Source organism: Siniperca chuatsi, linkage group LG14 (assembly GCF_020085105.1).
Source record: "Siniperca chuatsi isolate FFG_IHB_CAS linkage group LG14, ASM2008510v1, whole genome shotgun sequence".
Classification (NCBI taxonomy): domain Eukaryota; kingdom Metazoa; phylum Chordata; class Actinopteri; order Centrarchiformes; family Sinipercidae; genus Siniperca; species Siniperca chuatsi.
The window spans coordinates 24562715-24579817 of NC_058055.1; the positions used below are offsets into that span (position 1 = coordinate 24562715).

Here is a 17103-nt window from a genome sequence, read left to right on the forward strand (position 1 = left end):
TGAAGGTTAAACTTTACATCAAAGGAAAATCCTAGATTACAACAGCTTGGGTTTTATTTTTGTAGTTCATATGTCACATGGGGGTCATTTATCATTTTGATTAATTGAGAAAAGTGTTGTTACGTCTACAATCTGTGACACACGGCATTATTTATATTGGTTCTGGAAACACTGCAACATTGCAACAATGAGATCCGACATGGCAAAACACGAGCAGTCAGACGATCAGACACGCTGTAGACAAGCCAACAGCTTAGCCAGATTATCTAAACCACTTTATGTCAATAAAAATGGAAACTGAGCACTATAACCCCTCATTGCACAGCAAAACTCTGTAAGCACAACTATGGTTATTGCGGTACGTCAAAATTGAAGCAGGAAGTCGTTCTGTGAACTGTGATGAACAGGCAGTTGGGTAATTATTTTACAGTTCACCTTTGTTTTTTCTTCTAAATAAATTTGGCTAATGTGGGGGGTTTGTTTACAACCTGTCTGATCATCTGACTGCTCATGTCTCTTGCCCCGTCTGACTTCTTTATTGATGTTGCCACATTTCCAAATCTCGGCAGTTAACTTGGTGAGTACAATGCTATTATCACAGGTGGGAATGATGGCCAAACGTATGAAAATAAGTATCTCAGTCTGGATTTGAGCCTCACCTGCGGTCAGGCAGAATGGGAACCCTCCAGCCTTTGATGAAGCTGAGATTGTTGTCAGAAAGTTCCACCTGCAGGGGAAGTTTGGGCACCCAGACAGTCAGCTCCAGCGGTGCGCTCAGGTGCTCATAGCTGAAGATGACCCTTGCGTTCATGGATCCCCGCGTCTCCTTCCCATTGACGAACACGTAGTCGCAATTCATGGACACCTAGGACAGATCAGGGTCAGAAGTCAGACCATCTATATGGTAATGGTCACATCGGTGGCAGAGGATCTAAGTGATATATGATGATATACAGAACAGTATGGATGCAGCTGTCAGTGCCACAATTCATCACAGAGCATTTCAAGGTTGATACTTTCAGCAAAGCAAATATACAGCAGGGATCTCTTAGGTATGTGAATGTGATGTGAAAGTTCAGGGCACATAAACCATCTCTGCCAATGCTTTCATTTTGCCTTAAAGAATCGCTTAACCCAAATAAAAAATAAATAAAAACCTAGAGCAGAATCACTAGTCGCTTTACTGGCCAGGTTTTTGCGATATCGGTCTCTGAAATTTGAAAAACTCAGCAGCAACTTCCAAAAACAATATCTTGGTTACTCAGGTTAACCCAGCAACTACTTCCTAGTGAATAGTCTCAATCAAAACTGTTAACACTGATATATCTCAAACCCTATGCACTTTAAAAGCGAAACTATCTGTTTGTAATTTGTGTGAAACAACTCTTTAAATGAGGCTGTATGTTAATATTTAGCACACTGCAGACCAGTGCGTCTGTAGGTTTTCATTCCATCCAAACACTACAGCAGCTGATATCGGCAGCCTGAACCAGAGACGTGGAACGAATCAGTGAAAATCAGCTGCTGCTGCGTTTGGATAGAATGAAAACCCACAGACTCTCCGGCCTTGATGGCACAGTACAGAGAGCAACTGCTGTAAACAATGCTTCCTGGCTGTGGGCTGTTCTTTAATATAATTTGCATCTTTTATGCAGTCAAATTAGTGCTTCTAAGTAACCCAGAGTTTGTTAGGCATGTACAGTGCAAATTACGAATGCAAACCACATCCTAACCCCACCACCTCTCTTGCCCATTCTCAGCATAATGATCTATGAACAATTATACAGACACATAATATGCCAACAAAAGCTTTTAGGCAAACACATAATTCATATAATATGAAGGCTGACAGCAGTGTGACATTTCACGTGAACTTTAGTTCATAACACCTACATGGCACATTAATAAACATATTCACACATTTCACCTTCCACGAGACATTCATGTAATGTGATATAATTTGTGACACAGCAATGACATTGAGTATGAATTCAATATGGAAATTTCTAAATTTAAGTCTTAGCAAATGCCATTTTTAACTTAAAACCATTCTTTAGCTTTCCCATCTAGTCGAAAAGCTCCAGCTCCATTTGAATTATCATAAATACTTGTCCCCCTCTAACACTAAATTATTAACTGCAATGGATCTGGAGGGCTTTGCTTTTGGGCTCCCATCGAAGATTTATCTAGTGGTGGGAGGTAGCTGGCATTGTAATCAGAGGATCTAATCTCCCGCAAATGGAGGTCGGGCTGGCCAGTCTTCTCAGGGCTGGGGATTCATCATAACTGGGAGGAGGTCTGGGTAATATAATTCCCCCTCCATGCAGACAGGCCAGAGTGGGGGGAGGTGGGTGGTGGAAGGACTTCTTAAGATGACAGTCTTTCCCTCTGGTTCAGTTAATGCAATTTTACAGGGTTTGACCTTATGGGCTTCTACAGCATCCAGCTTTTGTGCATTATTGTTCTGTCTGCTCATGTGCAGTCGTATCTGTATGAAGCGAGTTACAAAAGGGAGAAAAAGAAGTAACTCAATGCAATGACCCCAGCCACCTTGATTAATCACAGCATGGCTTGCTGTATAAGAGTGAGTGGAGAACATCTGTCTAACATGTACTCCCTTCTACCCTAAAGCCACACTCACGTGCACATGCACACACACACACACACACACACACACTGAAAACGAGCCCTAGCTGCAGTGCCGCTTCAGCTCCTGCGGCTATTGCTGCTGATAAACTTGGCCGGCTAATTGCAAGTCAAAAGCTGTTAGCAACTCTGGGTATCAGTGGCCCTGTGGGGGCTTGCTGAGGAGGGCTTTCACACACTGAGCCGCCACATGCCGTCACACTGCTGCTAATGCGCTGTGGCATCTTCCATGGTGCCAGCAGATTGCCTGGGTGGAGACAGATCATCAGGACAAGTGCTGCCTGCATTTGGTCGTGTACTGGTCATATGATGCAGAGTGAACGACTGGCTAGGTTAATGAAGGTGAAGACACCTAAGGACCTTTCACACATTTATTCCATAACATTAACTGAATTAATTTCCTAAACGGTTCCAGTAAAGGCAGCAGCTTCTGTCCATCAAGAGAGCAATGCTTTACTGCCATTTTAGTATGATGTGACCATTCACACAGCACCAGTAATACTGCAAATTCTCTGTTCATCCACATTCTGCGGAGATAGCAGTTAAACACATTTGTTCACATAATCTAGTGTGGAACTTGAGCCATAATTTTATTCAATCTTGAGCAGTCAGACTGCTAAACAGATTTACTGCCATTACATCACTGGCTCATTATTTACACATGGGGTACTTTGGCAATTAACTTCCACAAAGTTAGGGGACTTACAAGAGACAGATTCAAAAATGAATGGTCAAAATCGATGCAGCAGAGACAGAGATAGACTTTTAGTCCTGAGAATGGGCCAGGATCCTAAAACACTACATTCTACCCATAATGCAACTCTATAGCATATTTTGTTATACCCTTCCTGCCTAATAAATACCCACATCTTTCCAGCTCCATACCCCCAGTTTGTAGCTCAGACTTCGTGTTAAACCTGCAATAACTGACTCTTGGCCTCTTGGGGGCAGTGGAAACAAGTTGTGAACACTGACACATTATTGCCTCTTAAGTTGACATGGCAAACTTGTTAGCAAACAGTTGCTTTTGCATTCAGCACATCCAGCAGTTATGGAGCAACACTATCATTCATTTGGAGTCATGTTTCTGGCCACCTGGTGAATTAAGTCCAATATTCACTCTCTTTTAGCTCTGCAATTTTTACTAACTAATCTAAACTAAAAAAAAAAAAAAGAAGCAGAAAATCAACAACGAATCAATGATGTGTAATTACAATGAAACAATAACAATCTCATGTCTCATTTTGATGTTTTCTCTGGCTTTGGTGGAGGGTTGTGTACTGTAGGTGGTGGGCACTGAGTGAGGAAAGACTACTGCAGACGCTCTGACAGCACAGCATATATTTTTCAATTTATAGAGTATGTTGGACATTTAGCTTTTATTTGACAGCAGGAAAGGTCAAGAGAGAAAGGGGATGACACACAACATACTGGACTGGAACACCAGTTGCCACGGTTACATGGTATGTGTCGCAGATCTACAAGCCACCTGGTCAGTCCAAAGCACAAAAATGTCTTTACAAAAAATGGTAAAAAGACAAAAATATACAAAACCAGATGCAGACAAAGGATTGAAAATATTTTTCATGTCTGAGTTGCAATTATCCTAGAGGTGGTCAGAAATGAACACTCAGCTGGGGTGCTTAAAACCGCTTTGGTTCCAGTGTTACTCCTACACTGATTTCCTTTAAGTGTATCAAACAGACTACAGAAAGACAAGTGATTTTCTCACCAACGTTTCAATGTCAAAGATACACATAACAGAAGAATAAATTGGTGCAGAAGAAAAATTGAGCCATCTTGATGACATCCACATATTCATGCTGCGTGGCATGTGTTTCCAGATTTCCAGATTTTATTTTCAAATTTAAATTACTCACTAAATTAATTGCCAATACATTCTGCCAAATGGAATTTCCAGTTAGGGATAACATATGTATTAAATGAAAACTGAATGAAAGCTGAAATATGGCTAGCATTACTGGGATTGTGTCTTGGAGCTGTTGTGAAGCTTTTCTTCATGTGATGGATGTGTGCTGGTTTCAAGAGCAGTGCAACCAATGAGTTCATTTAGCTCTGTTAGCTAAATGAGCCAGCCCCCATTATCCTGTTGTTGGTAGGATTAATGATGTTGTGTGTGAAAATGATCTGTTGTTCCTGAAAGCTGGGACTTTGGAGCCTCTTACAAACGGTTTGTAAGATGTAAAACATTTTATTTATTTATTTCATATTGCAAAGCAATGATCTATAGATTTTTATGGGTTGTTCATCCAAATTGCATATTAAAAATGTACCTCTACTGGTATCTAGTCATTCAGGCAGACACATTGAAGGGTGGAGGTAGAACTCTCAAAGACAGATATCTCAGAACCTCAACAAATAAAAGCAAAACTACAGTATATGACCAAAAGTATGTGGACACCTGAACATAAACAACAACAACATAAAACCATGGGAATTAATATGCTGCTATAAAAGCCTTCGCTCTTGTGGGAATGCTTTCCAACAGATTTTGGTACCTGGTTGTAGGGATTTGCTCCCATCCAACCACAAGAGCATTAGTGAGGTCGGCCACTGATGTTGGGCCATGAGGCCTGGCTCTCAGTCTGCGTTCCAGTTTATCCGAGAGGCTTTGAACGGGGTTAAGGTCAGGGCTCTGTGCAGGACAGTCGAGTTACTCCACACCAAACTGAAAAAAACAATTTCTTTTTGGACCTGGCTTTGCACACTATTGTCAAAAATATTGTTGTATGCTGTAGCATTAAGATTAGCCTTTATGGGAGCTAAGTGGCCCAGCCCAAACCATGAAAAACAGCACCAGACCAAAATGTAGACAGGGGTGTCCACATAGGTTTGGCCATATAATGTATCGGAATGGCTAGAAACCACCAGGTAAGTGAGAAAGTATGTTAGTATGTTATTTTGCTAAACTGACCCTTTTGAAATTAGGGTTGTGCATATTTGCTACAAGGAATCACATCATCATTCTAGCATCTTCACATGCACAATTATTGCTGCAACTTCAAGCAATCACTGAAACCACTTCCATCCTAAGCTGCAGGGATGTACACAGCAAAACAAGAGCTGTCATTGCCGTTATTAGCTCATTTCTTCTTTTAGACGCTAAATTTGGAGCTGCGCTAAAGGTAAATGTGTCACACTAATATACAAGTGAGGCAATGAGGAAGGAGCCTTCAGCCAGATAAGAGTATGTGCAGACACAAGGCCTCATCACTGCTTTCATTTGGGTTATATGACTCACAATGCCAAGGGAGAGGATGATCAGCGGGGGGGATGGGGGTTGGTTTCTATTGCTTATGATGGCCGGCAAGTCCACCCTAACCCCCTGACACACTCAGCCTTCTTTTTCCTATCCTCTCCCACCTTGTACAACTAGGCTGCCTTAATAATTTCTCCTGCTCATGCACACACACACACACGCGGGCGCACACACGCACACAGCTCCAACTGTGCCCACACAGGATTGGCTTATCTGCTATAGGCTCTTGATGCACACTGCAGCTTAGTTATTTCCGAAGAAGAAAGAACTAAAGAAATAAATAAAAGTTCCAGTAAAGAAAAATGACAGCCTCTCACCTATTTTTACTCTCAACGTTGGAAAAAAAAATACAACCGCCTGTGGGTTGACAAACATCCAAATGAGAAGAATGCTGGGCTGAAAATAAAGCTTTATTCAGGGAGGAAGTCTTGAAAATAATTTTAGTTTAAATGCTGTTTGAGTTGCAGTCTCAAGTCACGAGGCTAGCAGGAGATGTGACGAGGTACTGGAAAGCTTTGTGGTGTATGTATTTTGCACCACTCATCTGTAGTGCTCAGACTAAGAAAAAAAAAAAAAGCAACCAGCATGCCGCATCTAAAACAAGACAATCTGATTAGAATAGATCGGTGTGACTTTTGGCATGACAGTAATGTGTGTGGTATAAAAAAACAACAACAAAGTAATGGAGTGTTCCACCTTTGTGGGGATCACTGTGAATCTTTAATTTCTGTATTCTGGGGGACATTTTATTGAACTGTCATGACTCGTGTATTTCCTGGGCCTGAAGGGCTCATTTTAAATTAGCCTCGAATATTCAATGGCAGGGGCACTGAAGCAAGCCCACTCAATATCACATGGCCCAGTGCCTTGTCTTTAATGGATAATGAAAAATGATAAACAGCGTGCTGAGGCCGACCATCCCCATGCAACACCTGTTGTTTTCTACTGAAAATACAATACAATACACCACAACTGGAACCCCTCCCACCGTAAAGAAACACGTCTATACTGAAAACTCACTGAACTCTGCTATGGGTTAAATTCATAGTTTAATTTGTTCTCCCTCAGAATCTATTTCTTCAGACCAATTTGTATACAAGATAACAGTGTGAGGCAGCGAACATTAGGATTAGCCCAGTATATCAAAGTGAAAATATATTGGACAGATACTGGTCTTTTAATAAGAACAGATACTGGCCAGTCACAGCCGATATGATTGAAGTCAGTATCTGATTCGGCTTTATGGCTTCATGGCCTCAGTCTGTAAAATTGACAATCAAACCTGCCTCACCTGACCTTGAGGAGGAGGATTTCATTAGTCTGACTTGATGTGATAGTTTTACTATTCAATGAACAAAAGGCTTTTTCGACACAGACTGGATTCAGTATTCTTCAAATATGAGAAATGAATCTGGTAACATTTTAAAAAGATTTCTGGTTATGGGAGACAATTCACAAGCCTGACAAGTCAAAGTTAATCATACTGCGAGTCACGTCTGGCCTCCCTCTTCCTGATGGCTGTTTCCCACTGAGTGCAGTGTATTCAGATGCAGCTGTTACTGCATTCAGAGTTTTCCAATAGCCGCGCAACCTTTACATGAGCGGGAGATAGAGTTGGAGAAATGAGATAAAGTATAAACTTGTTTAAGAAAAATATTGCTACCATTGGCCAGATTCCCTGGTTAAATCTATCTTTATCCAGGGAAGTAGGTTAAAACACCCTGTAGGGTAAGATGGCTTACACTTTGAGACATCTTGCAACTGGCAGAATTTATTTGTTCACCAAATACATGCTTGGACAGCGTGGGTATAATCAACATCTTCTTTCATCATGCTGCTATTGTCACCCTTTGTGTAACAAACGCTTGAGTCCAACACCAAGTGAATGTTTAAGAAATGGTATGGAATGGTTTGGAAGTATGTGACACACTTTTGAGAAATCTCATGCAGTTGTCCATCTCACAAAACCAAAGATAGAACAAAAGGAAATGGCTCGAACAAGCACGTAAACTAACACTTACTGTAACTTAAATTTTAAGTTACTAATTTTAGTTTCCTTCATAAAAACTATCCTTGTGCACATGAAATTAAATACACAATCAGTTTGGGTTTGATTACATTTCCTTCTTCTCATCATGAAGACCATGTCCCTCATAACATGGGACTGGAGCTCTGTTATGCACTCAGAGGCCACTTTATTAGGTGCGCCTGCCTCGTACCAAGGTATACTTTGAGGTGTGGACTCAACGAGGTGCTTTTTTGGGTACTTTGTTCAGTGCTAACGTGTCAGTTTCGCATAGTTTGTGCAGACTTTTTGTCCACACATGCATTCTGCAAGCCTTTCATTATACTTCTTCTCTTTTTATGTGATCCCTTTATTGTTGTAATGTCTTCTTGTAACCCCTTTTATAAACTCTGCTTTTGGAAATTGCTATATAACAAAAGGCTGTTATATTAGTACTATTAAAGGTTGCATGAGAGGAAACCTGAGGGGAGGAATGAGGCAGTCTGTACTGTCTGGAATGTTGTATATTTGAATATAATGCCATACAGTATACGCTGTTTACTTCATCTAAGGTCACATCTCCCCATACACCATCAACAGTGCAAAACAGCACTGCAACACTTGCGACATTGTATTGCCTATACAATTATGCAATCTGCCTATAGTGCAATCTATTATGATCATAATTGACTGGAGAAAATAATAACGGCGTAATCACAGCCTCTAATGTGCTCTGCAAGTTGTTGTGATCCCACTTTAATTTATTTAATCAACAAATGAGACTTGATATTGTACTCTCAGCTTGGATTCCCTGTGAGCCTGAGCAGTGATTGTTCCCTGCATCCTGGGACACTGGTGTTATTTATCTGCCTGCAGCTATCACACTTAAGTGAACAACAAGAGGTGGCGGGCTTTGCACTACAGCACATCAGGTGAGCAGAACTCTATGAATAAGGTGTCCCTTTGACAAGCAGTAAATGTGGTGCTTCGAAAAGCATATAATGGAACTTTTACTGCTCCCTTGTTACCATATTGATTTATATGTAGAGTATTTTGATCATCCATTGATTTTATCTGAAGCATAAGGCAAGAATCAAATCACAAGTACATATGGAGCAGCCCAAAATTAAGTTTTTATGCTTTCCTGATGTTGTGACTGTGGTACTGGGCCACTCCATAGTATTAGTGGAAGAGTAAAGGGATTACATTTTTTAAATTGACATCTTCTGCCAGATACAGAGATTGAGGAAATCAGGTTTGCCGTACCTTAACAATGTCTTCATTGGATGACTTGCACTGCACAAAGGCTGAGATATCAGTGACTGCTCCATTCATCTCTATGGAGACCATTTTGATAGGAATGGCCACAGTGCGTCCGGTCAGAATGGCCGTGTTGATAATCTCAGTGTCCTGCAGTGAGAAAAAATAGATATGATATTCATGAAACAGTGAGAGGTAGAGAGTGATTTTCCTTGACATTTCATCAGCATTACTGATGTCCACATTTAAAACCATTACCACCAGGACTCCTGTATTCTCTTAGGTCACACTCTCAGTGGCAGACCAGAACTCATTTTACTAAGATGGCTTTCATTGGATTTCATCAACTGACATTTTCATTTCAAGTATGCTGTTATTGCAGTGAACTGAAATGGGGATGAAAAGGAAGGAATTTAAAGAAAAGTAACAATCACTTTAGGGAACACATGTGGTTTAATGTGGTCCTACTAGGTAAGTCACAGCATCAAGCTTAAATTTCAGACAGGCTACATAAAAGAAATAACATTACTGTACTGCTGCACAGGGACTATTCATTGTACTACTTAAGGTTGAGCACATAAGTGGAAATATGACTTGGATGTTAAAAGAGATGTTTTTTGTCATAGCAGGAATCTCATTAGGGATGGATGCCTCTTATCAAAAATGTTTCACTGAAGTGCACGAGTCCAGAAAATGCAACAGGAAGTGGTGCTGTCACCAGGATGTGTAAGAGCAAACTGTTCATGTTAAAAATGTTAATATGAGGAAGCATGACCAAAAAATACCTGTAATAGTGTTTTTTTCTCATGATTTCATCCATTTAAAACAATTCAGGTTCAACCATGTATGCTTAACACACCTCCATTACCCATTTTTTGTTTATCACTCCACTCACTATTATTTTAATTGAATCATTTTTGCCATGAGGAAAATTCAGTTGCTCATATTAATGGATTGAGCCTAACTGCTACTCAACAGTTTGGTTATGGTAATCAAAATGTTCATGAACAACTAATATATGAAGATAATCTTGAATGAGGAAAACTATGCATGAAAGAAAAGCCTTTAGTTTCTCCTTTTTATGGATAATGTGTCATGTGTGGTTAGGTACCTTTCCAATTATGCTGGAGTTCATAGAGAGAATGTCTGCAATATTGCTGACTGTTTTTCTATATAGTTAAAACTTCTGACTATCAAAAAGGATCAAACGACAATAAATCCAGCTAGTTGTATGCAATAATAAAAATAAACCTTGAATTCTGATAAATTAGCTGTAAACAAGGCCAACATTGTCACCCCATCTGCATTTTTTTTGAGTCAATTAAAATACATACTAGGCCTTCAGTTCAAGTTTGAATCAATTCATCATTTTTTGCAGAGGGTAACACGTTTTCTCATTTGTGGTGTACGAGTATCCCGAGAGAGACAGAGAGCATGTACATGTCTTGAAAATCAAAAATAGTATATTTAAATTCTAAAGTCTTAATAAGGCTGTAGTGTGAAGTATGAGACTTTCTTCCCCTTTTCATGGGTTCCCACTCAACTGCTAAGCCCAGACTAGTTTATTCATAGGGAGAATATTATACACAGACTCAGCATTGAGTTTTGTTAGGAGTAGATGCTACTCTGTGTAGCCTTAAGAAAATAACAAAACATAGTCAGTGCTGAAGTGTCCTTAGGCATGACACTGAACTTTACCTCTGAGAGTGACATAACAGCACTAAGGTACAAAGATGTAGAGGGGATCTACAGATAGAACCTGAAACCTTAATCTATTTTACCAGGTTAGTCCCTCTTTTACATGGGAGCCCTGGCCGATACCAGAAACACAAAAAGGAGAAACAGTGAGCATAACAGCATAGAGCAAATACATATACCAGCAGAATATCAATATAATTGGTAATAACAGAGGCAATTGCCAGTAGAGTCATTTACCATGGACTTCACAGTTGTTTTTAATTCAGCCAGAGTCGCAGAATTCTTTCATTTCAGTTTCTTCCACAGGCTTTACTACATGGCTGGAGCAGAGAACATTAAAGCTTTCTGTCCCATCTGAGCAGAACAACTTGCGATATGAGATGGTGGATGAAATTAACTTGATACTTACAAATTTGTCAAGCAGCATACCAAGGTAATTAATAAAAACTTCAATATATTTCCTCTGAATTGTAACAATGCCCACAATAAGTGCATTTTCATCCACCTGTTTTGTTTTTTTTTTTTACTTTTTTTTAATAATTTGCGCATTAAAAAACATGGGGAGAAACACCGGAAATTAAAAAGATGTCTCAAATGAATCATGACAAACATGAAGCATGTGACTTAAATGTCTACTGAAGCTTATGCTCTACTGGAGTCATCTCATTGCACCCTCTTCTTCTGCAATGATTTAATGGCAGCCAAACGGAGAATTGGCACTGTTTTTCTCGATGCACCCACCTCCCAATATTTGGATTACAATATTGTAAAATAAAATTTGGATGGAAACTTGGCTAGTGTCTACTATGAAACATTTGTGTTCAACACAAGCTTGACTAGTAAGAGCCTGAAAAAGAGACTGAAAAACAGCAAAGGTGGACTATAGTTTAGTGCTTTTATGAGAGAAGATTCACAAGTATCACAGTATCTCCTTAACATTTTCCTTGTAGGTTCACTCTTAAACCATTTTGAGTCTTACCTGAAAAAAGCATTGCAAACTAATGCTTTGTCAGACATTCCTTTGTTAATCAACCTCTCCTTAGGCTTTACAGGCTACAGAGCTCTGCTTCTTGTATAGGGGATCAATAATATCATTCACAACCTTCACTGCAGCAGTAACAAGTGCAAATTCCAGGCAGATACTTTGAAAATAAAAGCATTAGTACATAAAAACTATTTGAACCAGTTATTTATATATTCCACACAGACAAGTGATATAAATAGGGTTGTAATTATTGAGAAAGGTGACATCTCTTTAACAGCTGGACATACTGAAGGACTGTCATTAGTGAGTAGGTTAATGTTAAAATATATGTAGTTTAATGTGCAGCTACTTTCAGATAATAAGGATCTAAAACCGGCTGTTTTTTGTGTATCAAGTTTTGACAAGTTTAAATCAATGACCACATAATCATCATATTCAGGGAGCAACATGATTCAAAAGGTTAATTAAAACAATTCAACATAGCAGGATCTGTCTGAAATTTTAAGCTTGCCCTTCATAATGTATGTTTTGAAATAGAAAATGAGATTTTTAAACCTTTATAAACCTCTATCATAAGTCCAACAGAGTTTCTTTCAGTTGTAAGTCCAATCAGACCATCACAAGGTCCCATATACAGTATGTTTTTGTATAATAACCTATATTTTGTGAATCCTTTCAAAATGGTCTGAAACATCAGTGAATCAGTGTGCTTGATGCCAATCACATCACCCAGAAATGTGTTTTTGTCAGAGTAGCAAATTAAATTTATTCTGACTGAACCCCATGATCAAAAGTATCTAATTCTGGGTCTTTTATTTGCAATAATAAAGCAAAATCTGTTTAATTTTAATTTGTTTTTGTTACTAAAGCTAGGCAGAGCAGGTTTGTTTTTAGCGTTTTTTTCTTTTTATAGTAAAGTCTTTTTATAAGTAAGTTATGAAAACATGGCCAATTTATGGGAAGCAAAGCACAGCAGACCTCTGTGGATAATTGACTGGACTCTGGGGTGAAATCCTAATTGAAAGACATCATCCCTAAGCTCTCCTTGCTGTTTTGGCATCTGGTAAGCATTACACTACACAAGACACTTTACAATTACATGTGTGCTGCTTTGGGAGCACTGATTATGCTTACCTGAATTCAGCTTGGAACAAAAATCAGTTATCTCTGCACAGAGCTATCATTTCACTTAATTACTATGTTCTGCATGAAGCAGCAAGTTATTAGATACTCTGTTTAATGGTAATACAAAAAATGTTGTAATTCCAGAATCAAACTAAATTAAGTTGGTTTAGTTTGCTAAATTGAATGTATTTTAGCACTACAGTACAAAATAAAGAACTTGATAGCAATTTTAGCAAGGCCTATGTAAGATATGAGCCGGACTCTTACCACCTCAAATTATTTTTTCATTTACATACATTTTCTTTAACAAAAATCATAGTTGATCCAACAGGGATAATATCCAAGATACACAACGGGAAAAGTGTTCGTCAAGAGTCAAACTCAGATCTTGTTTGATTGAATATTTGATCACTATTAATCAGTTATAAGTTGAGTCTAAATAATACAAGCACTGAATTGCCGCTGTAGGAGGACCGCTGAGTGTGTGGCTCAAACACAAGTTTTTGGCTGTTCTATATCCTCTGCGCTCCATACACAGTTGATCACTCACAGGTCTACTGCACTGGTAAAACACAGTCTGTTTATATGGCAGCATCACTGATGCACATGTTAATAAACATAAATCAGTGAGTTACTGCTGTTGATAAACACATGTGGTCGGGTGTTTTTCAGTGTAACAGGCTGGAGGATGATCTGAGTTTCACTTTGTCACTTGTCTTTTGAAAACTGGGTCTCTAGTTGATTTGTCATGAAACTGTGATGCTGATAACTGACCAGGTTATTATTGTGTTGGCAATTTTGTGCACTGGAGTGCACATTGTCTGTGGCGCATGGTCCTTACCACTAATGATAGACAGACAGACAGACAGAATTTTTCTAAATTTCTATATTGGCAAAATTGTCATAATCAGATTTTTCTGCTTTCACTTTGTTTAAAATGAGTGTGTGTGTGCATGCGTGTGTGTAATCTCAGTTTAAATGTCTTAACTCATTCACAATTTATTAGACCAACAAATGAATCCCTTCTTTTTGTTTAAACTGTGTTTACAGATTACCGATAACCGTAATTTGCTTGTGGTTATTGTCATCCCATTAAATGTAATCCATTACTGTGGAGCCTTGTTGGAATTGCCCAGAGTCTTTGTTTAAAAAGCACTTAGTGTGTGAGACTTCTACCATTTCCACCTGCTTTTGAATAATGTAAAACAATACATTTTGCCACATGTGTATCTTTAGGAATGCACAAATACATACATGTAAAATTGTAATGCGTGACTTCAAGTTGTGGGGCTTGTGCGACACAAAACATCATTTTTTATTTAACATCTGGTAGCTACTGTGGCACGGAGCAGCTAATGGAGTTGGGAATCTGGCACAACCACTACCCCCTGCTCTGCATCATCCTTCCTGTTTTCTTGTCGCTTCAGCTCTCTTCTCTCAAAGTAATAAGAATGTCCTGTGAAAGAGGGCTTTGGTGGCTTTGTGTTAATAGTGGCCTAAACTGTGTGTAATAAGCCTCAGGGTTGATTTAACCTTACCAATCTGGAATTGTTTCTCCTTTCACATTGTAAATTCACAAGTAATTCCACCCTTCTCTTCCTCCTTCCTATCCTTATCTGCAGCAGGTCAACTGTAGTTGGCACACAATCTATGGTCAGTAAACCATAAAAACCCTCATTCTCTTTCACTTTACCAGCTCCTCTTTCTTCCTTTTCTCTCTCCTTCACACGTTCCTCTGTCAAAAGTTACTGTAGGGGTTCACCCTAGACCGTCACCTCTGTTGCTTCGTTACACAAAATGCATCGTGTTATTATTTTGGAGACAGAACCACCTCCCACCTATTTATATCAGCAGTTTCTGAAAGTGCTGATCTGTTCTACAAGCTGTCAGTGGGTGTATGGCACCAGCTTAAAAGTGCTGGTTGGTTTGCATCTGCCGCTAACCTTAAAATGACAGTAATTCTACAGCAAAAGAAGATAAAGGATGTCCAACTTTAGAGCCAGTCTTTTGTTACTCTATTAGAATGTTGTTATTCTGACCTGATTCATTTCTTTTTTAACTGCTTTATTCCTTGACCTGACCAAATAGAAAGCCCTCGAGACATATTGGTTCAATTGATTAACACACAGTGGCCATGTTCTCTGTGCTAATTACAGCACATTCTGATATTAAAAACATAACCTTTGTACTTCATAGTTTTTCCTAGATATTGGTAACACTGAAGTCACTCTTGAAATTTGAAAAGCAAACATTTTGAGAGTTAGTTAATAACAGTGATGTAATGTCAAAATGAACTCCAGTGGGTTGATAATCACAAGGCAAACAAACACTGAAATGAACAAAAATTAATTATATATTCAGAAGAAAGAATTAATTGGTATGGTATTTTCCCAACCTGATCTTTACATAACTTATATCAATTTGATACAACTCAGTATGATTAATTATTAATTAATTATAATTAAATTTACTTCTATGATTTAAACTGAGCTTAGGAGGGTCAGTGAAGTAATTTCTTATCTTTCTGTACAACAGACAGCCTTGTCACAACACACCATCCCATTAAGCTTCTCACCAGCCTGCCATAATGATAAAGTTGGTCTGTTCTGACAGACCACCTGTTTTCAGTTAATCATTCATGCATCATGGGTGTTACCATTGTTTAACTGTGTCACTTCTCTTGATGGGGGAAACTGGAATGTCCACTTTCTTTTGATATAATGTACAATCCAATTAGTCACAACAACTGAAATGATGGATTAAACCTCATCTTTCAAGGCGACCACTGGTGACCTACCTGCAGGACTCCCTCAGATCAAAATCAATAAATGTTGCCTGATGAGTAAAGTTTTTAGGGTTAGTCTGAGAATTCATCTCTTTTTCACCAGATGCCAGCATCCGAGAGTAATGAGCAGGTTGAGCTGATCACTTTAAAAGCGATAGACTAATTGGAAGCACCCAGAGAATTCCCAGGGTGTGAAAACTTTCTGGATTGATCAAGCCTGACTGGGCTTAGTCTTAGTGTGTTACAGATCATTTTCCTTTCTTTCCATTTCAAAACAAATGTAGCCTTCATTTTTACAGTGGCAAGGAAGACTAATGATGTCCTTGAAATTCCCTGTCAACTAAAAATATTGAAGATGATGACAACACCAGTCCCCTTTTATTGTTCCGTCTAGTATTAACATGAATCCTGTGCTTAGAGACTGCAGCTAAAAAGCATTAAAAACATACAACATAACCACTTACCCATAGATCTAACTACCAAGTAATATAGAGTGCAGAGGTGGCAGGCAGCCGCGGAAAAAGCACCAACAGTTCATGCCGTCTTGCTTTAGAATATAAATTTTACAAGGGAGAGTCACACAGGCAGAAATTTAATTTTGCAACGCAGCTAAACACATCTGGGTACAAGATGCATGCTGATCCCAAATTTCAAGGGGACCAGAGATATGAAGTGAACCTTATGTTACAACAGATGTGCAGTACACAAAGTCATAACTGCAGCTCAAGTATATTTAATGGAGCTTTAGGTGAAGAACAGTTGTAATTATGCAAATATATAACCAATAACCAGAGGCTTATTATCCTGGCCAAAGTATTAATCCTTCTAGATTTTTGGTATACCCACAGATATATTTTATATTGTTAGTAATCTTATGTATTTAATGACCTACAGTAGACGATGGTGAATGTGCTATTGACCGAATACCTCATGGTTCCTGAAGAGTCTGCAATGATGACTTTTGCCCACCATGAACACTGCAATGTGCTGTCCTCAGAAAAACCCTCTCAATCATCTACTTCTACAGGCCACCTTCATCCAGTCTTCTGTTTTATTTGCCATGCACTGTAAATTTTAATGAGCAAATACCATAAGGATTTGGACTTTTTTCACTGGCTTTCACTCGAACAAGTGAGTGAAGCAAGACCATAAGAAAGGAAGTCAAGGCATAGCCAGGCAAGGCATAGCCAGAGGTACTCGGCACCACTTGCTTGATTAATTTCCCTTTGTTCCCATAATCTGTTTACTACCCTCACTAATTGCCACCTTTCACGAGCAAGGAACAACCCCGATTAAAAGAGTAATAGACAGTGTGTTCT

The 17103-nt window shown here is 39.0% G+C and overlaps 1 protein-coding gene across 3 annotated transcripts in view; it reads right to left on the minus strand.

Annotated features, from left to right (window-relative positions):
- The window catches only part of tmem132e (transmembrane protein 132E), a 347606-nt gene that overhangs the window by 30210 nt on the left and 300293 nt on the right, over window positions 1-17103 (minus strand). For all 3 annotated transcript variants that reach the window (XM_044222324.1, XM_044222325.1, XM_044222322.1), the window contains exons 5-6: window positions 9198-9341; window positions 660-865 (exon numbers count right to left, since the gene is read on the minus strand). In XM_044222324.1, coding sequence (XP_044078259.1) covers window positions 660-865; window positions 9198-9341 — 350 coding nt within the window. The remainder of the gene's footprint in view (window positions 1-659; window positions 866-9197; window positions 9342-17103) is intronic.